The following is an 11,698-nucleotide window of genomic DNA, read 5'->3' as shown; positions in this document are numbered from 1 at the left end:
TTTTGAGATAGAGTCTTGCTCTGTTTCCAGGCTAGAGTGCAGTGGCACAATCTTGGCTCACTGCAACCTCCGCCTCCCAGGTTCAAGCGATTATCCGGCCTCAGCTTCCCAAGTAGCTGGTACTTATAGGCCCGTGCCACCATGCCCAGCTAATTTTTGTATTTTTAGTAAAGACAGGGTTTCACCATGTTGGCCAGGATGGTCTCGATCTCTTGACCTTGTGATCTGCCCGCCTCGGCCTCCCAAAGTGCTGGGATTACAGGCGTAAGCCACCGTGCCCGGCCTCTTTCTCTTTTCTTAATGAACCAAGGAGTACCCTACTCACCTGTCCCTTCCTCCACCACAGTAGCCACAATATTGATTTCATGGCTGTACGCATATCCAGTGAGGTTAAAGGTGGCCATGTCCACAGGTGCTGAAAAGCATCCTGTTTTGTCAGTCTAGTGAGGCGATCAGAGACAGAGACAGAGAGCAGATGAGGAATCTAATGTCTACATCCATTTCTTAACGTACTGTAGAAGGAAATAATTTATCTCCACACTTTAGTTTCTAATGTAGAAAAACTCTCCTATAACATGGAGTATGTACCTGCACATATGTAATCATGAAATGACTTCGAGGCTCCAAGATTTGGGAAAGGGAAAGATAAAGGACTTCAAAACAAGAAAATTGTATCTTACAGGGGTTGAGGTAAATTCCTTGGTTCCAAGGCAGAATCTGAAAGATTTCCTGTTTTGATTTTTGTTTTTTGTTTTTGAGACAGAGCCTCATTCTGTCGCCCAGGCTGGAGTACAATGGTGCGCTCTCAGCTCACGCAACCTCCGCCTCCCGGGTTCAAGCAATTCTCCTGCCTCAGCCTCCCAACTAGCTGGGATTATAGGTGTGCACCACCACACCTGGCTAGTTTTTGTATTTTTAAGTAGAGACCGGGTTTCACCATGTTGGTCAAGCTGGTCCTAAACCCCTGACCTCGTGATCTGCCCGCCTCAGCCTCCCAAAGTGCTGGGATTACGGGCATGAGCCACTGCACCCACTCTTTTAGGGGAGTCTTTGTTCTTTGTTCTTTGGAACTGGGATAATAATTCTGGGAAATGCTTTCTACTTTGGGTTGTTTACCACGTTCCCAGATTGGAGCTTTCTCTTTGGGACATGTGGATAGGTTCTTTTGTTACATGCCATTTACTCACCTGTCCAGAGAGGTTCCTGCATTTGTCAGGCAGCTGTTCCCGTCCCACCTCTCGATACCAGTAAGTATGTGCTTTCTGACACACAGATACCTGCACTGCCCCGAGCATGGGCTTTCCATAGGTGTACCTAACCAAGAAAAGCATGAGGAGTCAGAGCTGGGAAATTCCACTTGAGATCCCAGTCTGTTCCCTCAAACACCACTTCTTCCTTCTCACACTCTCGCCTCTGAAAGAAAGCTCTGACAATCCAGGCCACTGCCCATGCCTATAATCCCAGCACTTCGGGAGGTCGAGGCAGGCAGATCACTTGAACCCAAGAGGCAGAGCCATGACTGCGCCGCTGCATTCCAGCCTGGGTGACAGAGCGAGACTTCGTCGCAAAAAAAAAAAAAATGTTCTTGGCCAGGCACAGTGGCTCACGCCTGTAATCCCAGCATTTTAGGAGGCCAAGGAGGTCAGATCATCTGAGGTCAGGAGTTTGAGACCAGCCTGACCAACATGACGAAATGCCTTCTCTACTAAAAATACGAAAATTAGCCTGGCATGGTGGTGCGTGCCTGTAATCTCAGCTACTGGGGAGGCTGAGGCAGGAGAATTGCTTGAACCCGGATCATGCCACCTCACTCCAGCCTGGGCGACAGAGCAAGACTCCGTCTCAAAAATAAAACAAATAAATAAATAATGTTCTTGAATAAGTCGTGACTCTGAATTACATAAAATACCCCAAGTTTTGGCCCAGCTGTAATCCCTCTCCCCGTGTCACTCTCTCATCATATCTCTTGATGCAGCTTTAATCTCCACCCGACCCCCAGCTCCTGCTCTTACCTACAACAGATTTTTACTAAGAAAGACTCCTGCACCGTTGATAACCCCTTGGGTTCCACCACTTCCGCCTTAAACTTCGGCAGCACTGAAGAGAGTAAAAGGGGAAATGGAGAAAGAATTGGAGGAGGACTCACACAGGCAGTGAGCAGAGGGGTGTAAACAGTGAGAATTAAATTAATGGATCTAATGAAGGAGGCTTTTTTTTTTTAAAGGCGGGTTTCACCATGTTGGTCAGGCTGATCTTGAACTCCCGACCTCAGGTGATCCGCCCGCCTTGGCCTCCAAAGTGCTTGGACTACAGGCGTGAGCCACTACACCCGGCGAGGAGGCATTATTTAGGTAGAATGCTCCTGAAGTTACTAGCTGGTTTAGCACTGATTCAGAAATGAATAAATAATTATTTCCCAGAGTAGATTTTACTCTACCTTTGCTGATTTTAAGACGAGATTATGCCCAATACTTTGGCCTGTCCATTCCCCCACATACCATATTCCTCCACACTGAAAGTGCCGAAGGTCTTGCCCTCAGCCACCGCCACGGTATAGGTGCCCAGCATTGCCTCTGGCGCCAGTTGGAAGGACAGGTCCACAATGCCTTGCTGGGGCACCACTTCCAGCCACTGTGCAATCCTGTTGCTGTTTGGATCCTGTCCAGTAGAGAAAGTGCATGATGTGCCCGCCTGCTTGCTTTCCAGTCTGCACCACAGAATGCAGGTAAAGAACCCCACCCATTGTGCATGACCCCTGTGGTCTGTGTCCAGGGAGAGCAGACTGAGTCCTCTAAAGTGTTATCTCCAGTTTTAGAAAGTAGAACTTGGGATGTCATTTACAAAGAATGTTTACTCTGTTTCTGGTCCCTAGTAGGGGAAAAGATTGAGGAAACTGACTGTAAGGTACCTAAAACATGAGGAAATTGATTTAATGGAAAAATGGAGGAGATATTGTGGGGAAATCACTCTTTTAGATCCTTTCCTTTAAAACACTTCTCACAGGTGTTTGTGTTGTCAGGTACCTGTTGAGCATGTCTATGGCAAAGGCACATGACTTAGATTAAGGGTCGTACAGAACCAAGCCTAGTTAAGTCAGCTGGGCACAGAGACGTTAGAGGAATAGAGAGCGGTGTAGTCATTACAGAGGCTGGCGTCCTGTCTACGGAAATTTAGGTGTGAGAGACCAGGAGGGCAGAGGCAAGAGAACAAGCACAGCTTAGATGGATGTGGGTGCTCGGTGCTGGGCAGAGTCGTGGGGCTCTGGGCCCAGATCTCAGACTTGCTTCTCTCTTCAAGGTTTAGCATCAAATTCTCATTCTTCCTCTTCCACAACTGACAGAGAAGAGAAAGAAACTTCCACTTACCTGTAGTTCCACCATGGAGTACTGAAAAGGAAAACCAGGTAATGCGGGTTAAAGAGGGTTGATAGCAATAAGGTTCATGACAGCAAATGCTCACACAGAATTCTTCCTTTCTCTCTTGCCCATTACTTCATTCTTCCTTTCTAAATGGCTCTTTTGTTCCCTGAAAAGAATAACAATGGGAGCAAAGACTTCTTGGGAGGGAGACAAGGCAGGAGGAGAAGAAAGGAGTGGGCAGGAATCTCAAAGGAATTGCCAGTCTCCAAAAGATTTGAAGAGCTGGAGCGTCAGAGCAGTCCCACTGCCCTCTGACTGAGCTCTTGCAAAACAAACATGCCCTAAAAGACGTATTAGCACCAGGGGGCCCCCCAATGTTTAAACCTCTTCTTGGTAGCCAACCATCTCCTGGCCTCTTCCTCTACTATCTGAATGCTTGAATGCTTGTGGGCAGGAAACTTACTTTCTTTTCTTTTTTTTTGAAACAGAGTTTCACTCTTGTTACCGAGGCTGGAGTGCAATGGCGCGATCTCAGCTCACCACAACCTCCACCTCCCAGGTTCAAGCGATTCTCCTGCCTCAGCCTCCCCAGTAGCTGGGATTACAGGCATGCGCCACCACGCCAGGCTAATTTTGTATTTTTAGTAGAGATGGGGTTTCTCCATGTTGGTCAGGCTCGTCTCAAACTCCCGACCTCAGACAGATGATCCGTCCACCTTGGCCTCCCAAAGTGCTGGGATTACAGGCGTGAGCCACCGCGCCTGGCCAGGAACCTTACTTTCAAGCATTGCAAATAATTATTTTAAAAATTGTTTGAAATAGTTCCACTGGAGAATCATGTATCAGCTTCTTCAAAACAGTAGCTGCTAAATGGTTGCGAAAACCGTTAAGTTTGTGAGGAACTGGTCATTGTGCTTGCAACGTGATGAGATTGAAAGCAGGAATTTAGTTTTATTGGGAGAGGGTGCAGGACCAGTTTGGACCTAACCGGGAGAGAATGAAATCAAGACAGTGCTTAATTTTTTGATTCTTGGGCCAAGTGCCATGTGATGCCAACCAGTGAAGAAGCTGAACCACTAGATACAAGTATCAGCCTTGATATTAGGGATAATGGCAATTCTTCAAGAAAAGCCAAAAAACAAGGAGAGGTAGGATGAAGATGAGCTAGGACTTCCACAAACCTGGGCTGTACAAACATCAGGAGGAGAATATCACTAAGATTGATATCAAGGGCTGGGCACGGTGGCACACACCTGTAATCCCAGCACTTTGGGAGGCCAAGGCAGGCAGATCACGAGGTCATGAGCTCAAGACCAGCCTGGCCAACATGGAGAAACTCCATCTCTACTTAAAATACAAAAAATTAGCTGGGTGTGGTGGCAGGTGCTTGTAATCCCAACTACTCAGGAGGCTGAGGCAGGAGAATCGCTTGAACCTGGGAGGCAGAGATTGCAGTGAGCCGAGATTGCGCCACTGCACTCCAGCCTGGGTGACAGAGTGAGACTCTGTCTCAAAACGAAACAACAACAACAAAAAAATTGATATAGATGTCCATAAAATTCAAACAAAACAAAACAAAAACAAAAAAACCCTTTTTTAGGCCAGACACAGTGGCTCACACCTGTAATCCCAGCATTTTGGGAGGCTGAGGCGGGCGGGTCACCTCATGTGAGGAGTTCCAGACCACCCTGGCCAACACAGTGAAACCCCATCTCTACTAAAAATACAAAAATTAGCCAGACATGGTGGCACATGCCCGTAACCCCAGCTACTCTGGAGGCTGAGGCAGGAGAATCACTTGAACCCAGGAAGCGGAGGTCAGAGTGAACTGAGATCCCCTCACTGCACTCCAGCCTGGGCCATGCAGTGAAACTCTGTCTCAAAAAAAAAAAAAAGAAAGTAGCATTTTTGACTGGAAGTTGCCTGGAGTTTCTGAATAACTGAGTGTAGCAATCAAGTTAGACAGGGGCAGTTAATATCAGGCTTACTTTACTTGTTTGGGGATAAAATATTGTGCTGTGTAAATGAAACCGCCTTTGCAAAATTAAAACTGAGGAAATTATGACAGTGAAAGAAATCAGACCTAACCTACTCAATCTTGCTTCTAAGCGGTTCTAAAGTCATCCACTCATACCCCCACTACGCCCCCTGTCAGCAAGAAGAAGCCAGAGTAATCGACAGCCTCTTCCCATCTTCATAGCCCACGTCTAAAATTAAGATGTTATAAAACCCAGAGGGAGGGACTGAAGCCACCCTAGCAAAATTATAACTCAGGAAATTATGGCAAAGTGAAAGAAGTTAGAGCTAACTAACTCCATCTTGCTTCTAACCCTTAAGCTGTCCTTGTTCATTCCTGGGCATACAACAGACTAACTTTGGGAAGGAATTCAGTTCATGGTTTGACTCTGAAACAAAATGGTTAATAGCCCTTTCCCAAAAAGACCCCGTTGGTGCCTGGGGACCAGTCTGCCTTTGCAGGACTAACAGATTAGCTGTAAGATTAGAAATTACAGTTTAGAGTCATGCAACCTCTGGCTCTAGGAGTCTGAACCTCCTCAAATGGCTCCTGGGGATAACATCAGTATTGTAAAACTTAAGATCAGTGCTTGAGATATTTTGCAGACCCTGCACTTGATGGATAAACTGACACCACCCAGACCAGTAATCTGGCTTAACCAGTTCTGCCATCCCACCCAGGAACAGAAAACAGCAAGAAAACCTCACTTTGACCCTGCATCTCCAATCAGCACTTCCTACTTCCCAAGCCTCTACTCGCCAAATTATCTTTAAAAGCTCTGACTTCTGAATACTCAGGGAGACTAATTTGAGTAACAATAAAACTCCGGTCTCCCGCACAGCCGGCTCTGCATGAATTATTCTTTCTTCATTGCAATTCCCCTGTCTTGATAAATCGGCTCAGTCTAAGCAGCAGGCAAGGTGAACCCACTGAGCGGGTTACATAAACACAATTTTTATCCTCAGTTTCTTGGTAAAATTCCTTTTGTAAATCTCGATGTTTCAACTGAATCTGGAGGGAGGGCCTGGCTAGAGAAACGGAGTGAGGAGGAAGGAATTAGTTTACAAGAGAAAGAGAGCCTAACTATGGAAATCAGAACACCTGGAAGTAATCCCGCATCATTGGAGCAAAGGAAAGGTAACCCAACGGGGGTAGTTGATGAGATGAACCCCGAAGAGTAAGTGAGTCTACAATAGTGCTGGCTGCAGACGCGTTTTGAACCTGGCATGTCCTTGTTACGGCTACAGAGAAAACAGTCTGTAAAGAAATAATTCCTGCCGGGCGCGGTGGCTCGTGCCTGTAATCCTAGCACTTTGGGAGGCCGAGGTGGGTGGATCACCTGAGGTCAGCAGTTCAAGACCAGCCTGGCCATCATGGTGAAACCCCATCTTTAAAAAAAAATAAAAATAAATAAGTACTCAGGCCAGGTGCGGTGCCACTTTGGGGGAATGAAGCGAGAGAGGCTAGGAGTTCAAGACCAGCCTGGGCAACAAGTGAGACCCCTCCCCCAATCTCTACAAAAAATAAAATAATTAGGCAGGGGTGGTAGTGCACACCTATGGTGCCAGCTACTGGGGAGACTGAGGTGGGAAGATCACTTGAGCCCGAGGGGTCAAAGCTTCAGTGAGCCATGACCGTGCACTGCACTCCAGCCTAGGTGACAGAATGAGACCTTGTCTTAAAATTTAAAAAAAAAAGAAAAAGGTGGTGGCAGGGGGTGATAAGAAATAAGTACTCAACATTATACTGAACTCCTGACAAAGAAGAGCTACAGGTGACGGGAAGGAGGAGTTAAAAGGAAATCTAAATTGGGAAAGACAAGCATCTAGGGCATTACTAATCAGTAACAAGCTAATAACTTCCCTGCACATAGGGAAAGGAAACAGCAGCTCTGAGAACATGAAGATGGAAAACGGAAATCATGCCTTCGCTTATGTTTATCTCTAAAAGTTTCATTTGAATATATGGGCTGTGACAGACGGAAGAGGAAGGAAGCAGGGGTGTCCGGGAGGTCAGTGTCTCAGAAGCATGTAGAAATGACATGTGTTCCAACTTGACATCAAACCTATTAAAAGGTTGGGGATGGGGAGTCCAAGGACAAGCCAAGTATTCCCAAAATGTTGCTACATTTTAACCCTTGGCATATATTTATTTAATGTTTACTTAAGAGAAATTACCTACTTTATAAATTATTTTGCCTCATAGAAACATAGTGGAAGCAGACATTCTCCTTTATCCCTTAAAAAAATTTTTTTAAAGTAAAGATAGGTTCTCACTTTGTTGCCCAGGCTGGTCTTGAACTCCTGGCTTCAAGCAATCTTTCCACCTCAGCCTCCCAAAACTGTTGGGATTATGAGCATGAACCACCACATTTGGCCTTACTTCTTAGTATTTGAATTGCAATGTCACTTGTCAGTCCTGAAGAGAAGGTCTTGAAGTTTGTGAAAACTCTTAAAAATGACAGGGAGCCGGGCGTGGTAGCTCTTGCCTGTCATCCTAGCACTTTGTGAGCCCGAGATGGGTGGATCACTTGAAGTAAGGAGTTTGAGGCCAGCCTGGCCATCATGGTGAAACCCTGTCTTTACTAAAAATACAAAAATTAGCCAGATGTGGTGGCAGGTACCTGTGATCCCAGCTACTTGGGAGGCTGAGGCAGGAGAATCGCTTGAACCCAGGAGGTGGAGGTTGTAGTGAGCCAAGGTTATGCCGTTGCACTCCAGCCTGGGTGACAGAGCGAGACTCTGTCTCAAAATAAATAAATAAATAAAATGACCAGGCGTGTGACCATCTTATCTCTCAGGAACCTGATGTGTAGATACTAGAGCTGAGAACTGGTCACCTCTGCTTATTCCTAGGCTGATTTAGGGTAGCTCTCTGAGGCTAGTCCAGCCCTTCCAGTCCCACACACAGCAGTCTCCAGCCCAGAGGGCCTCGCCTCGCCACGCCCAGGCAAGGAGGACTTCTGCCCTTGCAGAGAATCTCTTATCCTTTTCCCTATTCTCCCGCAGTCCGCACCACTCCCTCCTCCCTACTCACCTTGTCATTCACTGGAACAAAGTTGCTGTCCAGGGTGACAATGCGGAAATGCACTGGAAGTGAACAGACACCATTAACAAAGGGGCTTTTTCCTAGCTTGATTTTTTTTTTTTTTTTTTGAGACAGGGTCTCACTCTGTCACCCAGGTTGGAGTGCAGTGGCACAACCATGGCTCACTGCAGCCTCAAACTCCTGGGCTCAAGTGATTCTCCCACCCCAGCCTCTGGAATAGCTGGGACCACCGGCAGGTGCCACCACACCTGGCTAATTTTTGTACAGACAGGGTTTTGCCATGTTGGCCAGGCTGGTCTCAAACTCCTGACCTCAGGTGATCCACCTGCCTCAGCCTCCCAAAGTGCTAGGATTACAGGTGTGAGCCACCATGCCCAGCCTTCTGCTCAGAATCTTTCCCCCATCCCTCCTCCTTCCTTACACAGGCTCTGAGTCAGCAAAACCCCAACAGGTTCTACTTTTTCACAAAACCAACTCTGAGAGTGAGGTAAAGCCCAAACATAGACCTGGAGCTCAGGAGGCAGAGCAAGAGGCAGAACAGAATCCTCCATTGACCACCCTCCTCATCCCCCATAGGAACACCAAACTGAACAACTGTCCACACAAAACAGCACCATCATAAGAACCAAAAATCAGTTGAGTGATCACAGGTCCTGGTTTTAACTTCATATCACTGCAAGAGGCACGGGAGAGGGTAGGAAAGACACACTGGAATCGCTGACACAGCCCGCCCCATCCCCCAGCAGTGGCTGTGTGGTACAGAGGCAGAATCTATGAACTTGAGGGAGGGAGAGCACAGTGACTGTGGGGACTTTGCATCAGAACGCAGTGCTGCCCAATCACAGGGGAAAGCGCCCAGGGCAGAGCTCAGCCAGCGCCCATAGAGGGAGCATTTAGACCAGCCTTCGCCAGGGGTGAATTGCCCGTCCCATCTATGGAAGCTGACTTCCAGTTAGGCCCTGGGGCTCTGAAGAGTCAGCAGTGATTGCTGGGCTGTACGCGTCAGGGGCTTTGGGTGAGACTCAGAGACACACTGGCTTCCAGTGACTCAGCACATTCTCAGCTGTGATGACTATGAGGAGAGACTCCTTCCACTTGAGAAAAGGAGAGGGAAGAGTTAAGGGGACTTTGTCTTGCAGCTTCGGTACCAGCTCAGCCACAGTGGGAAGAGCACCAAGCAGGCCCTTGGGGTCCCCAGTTATAGTCCATGGCTCTTCAATGGCATTTCTGGACCCGCTGTTTGTCAGAGGAGAACTCATTGCCCTGAAAAGAGAATCCCAGGCCAGGCACCACTGACCACAAGCTGACCAAGGGTCCTCAGGCCTCGAGCGAACACTGGCAGTACCCAGCCAGAACTCGCCGTGGCCTGGAGTCGTGGTGGCCACGGGGAGAGACTCCTCTGTCTGTGGAAAGGAGAAGGAAGTGTGGGAAGGACTTTGTCTTGTGGCTTGGGTGCCAACTCGGCTCCAGTAAAACACACCACCAGGTAGATTCCTAAGGTTTCTGACTCCAGGCCCTGGCTGGCAGATAACATCTCTGGACCTGCCCAGGGTCAAGGGGAAGTCACCACCATGAAGGGAAGGACACAAGCCCGCCCCATCCCCCAGCAGTGGCTGGCTTTGACATCTGCTGACTTTAGAATTCTAGGACCTTGAGCAAACATAGGCAGTAGCCAGGTACCCGTTACCACAGGCCTTGAGTGAGACCCAGTACAGTGCTGGCTTGTCCCAATGGTGGTGGCCACAGGGGTGCTTGTGTCACCACTCTCTCGGCTCCAGGCAAGTCAGCACAAAGAGAGAGACTCTGTTTTGGAGAAAGTAAGGGAAGGGAACAATAGTCTCCACCTGGTAATGTGGAATTCTTCCAGATCTTATCCAACACCATCAAGGAGGTACCTTTATTAGACTTCAAGAGCCACAGAGATACTGGACATGGGGTCCCCTTAATGAAGATACACTGCAGAGTCCAAAAACTTAGATTCCAATACCCAAGTACCTTCAAATACCTGGAAAGCCTATCCAGGAAGTGTTGTATTTGACCGAGTGTAGAAAGTTATCACAAGACAAAAGTATGCCAGACTGCAGGGTCATTTTATTATGCCGGCGACCACAGAGGACTCACGTCTCTCCAACCTGTGGTGGCAACAGGAGGGTGCCACGATTTTTTATACCCGAAAAACCACCTTGGGAGTGGGGGTGACGGGCGGGGATGGGGATGAAAAGGCTTCAGACATTCCGAGGGCTAGTGGATTCTGTAAATTACCTCCTGGGTGGAGACAAGGGCGGGGGTCTCCAGACATTCCAAGGGCTAGGGGACTTTTGTCATTCTGTTTGTTACCTCAGTGGTTTACAGAAGTCAGGATTTTAGCAGTTACTGATAAGCAGCTTTACATAGTTTTGAGGAACAAACTGGCAGTTCTATTTACAGAGGCCAAGGACAGTAGTTATCGTAAGGAGAATGGGGCAGCCATTTCAACTTATCTAAAAACAGTTTTGCATTTTATAAAATAGTTTTGCTCCGGTTCTGGCTCTAGGCGAGCACAATATCACAGAAGGACAGGTACAAGCAAGCCCAGACTGCAAAGACTCCAATAAATACCTAACTCTTCAATAACCAGACACCAATGAACATCCACATCAAGACCATCATGGAAAACATTATCTCACCAAATGAGCTACATGAGGCACCAGGAACCAATCCTAAAGTAGCAAAGATACATGATCTTTCAGATATAGAATTCAAAATCTCTGTTTTGAGGAAACTCAGCAAGATTCTAGGTAACACAGAGAAGGAATTCAGAATCCTTGCAGTTAAAGCTAACGAAGAGATTGAATAATATTGAAAAATCAAGCAGAAATCCTGGAGCTGAAAAAATCAATTAACATATGAACAAGCGCATTAAAATGTCTTAACAGTAGAATAGATCACGTAGAAGAAAGAATGAGTGAGCTTGAAGAGAGGCTTTTTAGAAATACACAGTCAGTTTGGGTGTGGTGGCTTACACTTGTAATCCCACCACTTTGGGAGACCAGGGTGGGCAGATCACCTCAAGTCAGGAGTTTAATACTGACATGGCCAATATGGTCAAACCCTGTCTCTACTAAAAGTACAAAAATACCTAGGCCATAGTGGCATGTGCCTGTAATCCCAGCTACTTAGGAGGCTAATGCAGGAGAATCAATTGAACCCGGGAGGCGGAGATTGTAGTGAGCTGAGATCACACCACTGTACTCCAGCCTGGGAGACAGAGGGACACCCTGTCTCAAAAAAAAAA

At 47.3% G+C, this 11,698-nt stretch overlaps 1 protein-coding gene across 1 annotated transcript in view; it reads right to left on the bottom strand.

The window, feature by feature from the left end:
- Window positions 1–11,698, bottom strand: part of A2ML1 (alpha-2-macroglobulin like 1) — a 62,251-nt gene that overhangs the window by 35,165 nt on the left and 15,388 nt on the right. Inside the window, exons 4-9 of the mRNA XM_037732738.1 lie at window positions 8,413–8,465; window positions 3,366–3,386; window positions 2,499–2,658; window positions 2,013–2,097; window positions 1,188–1,314; window positions 326–440 (exon numbers count right to left, since the gene is read on the bottom strand). Of these exons, the coding sequence (XP_037588666.1) occupies window positions 326–440; window positions 1,188–1,314; window positions 2,013–2,097; window positions 2,499–2,658; window positions 3,366–3,386; window positions 8,413–8,465 (561 nt within the window). The remainder of the gene's footprint in view (window positions 1–325; window positions 441–1,187; window positions 1,315–2,012; window positions 2,098–2,498; window positions 2,659–3,365; window positions 3,387–8,412; window positions 8,466–11,698) is intronic.

This window comes from Cebus imitator, unplaced genomic scaffold (assembly GCF_001604975.1).
Source record: "Cebus imitator isolate Cc_AM_T3 unplaced genomic scaffold, Cebus_imitator-1.0 Scaffold469, whole genome shotgun sequence".
NCBI lineage: Eukaryota > Metazoa > Chordata > Mammalia > Primates > Cebidae > Cebus > Cebus imitator.
This window is presented reverse-complemented; position numbering and strand designations above follow the sequence as displayed.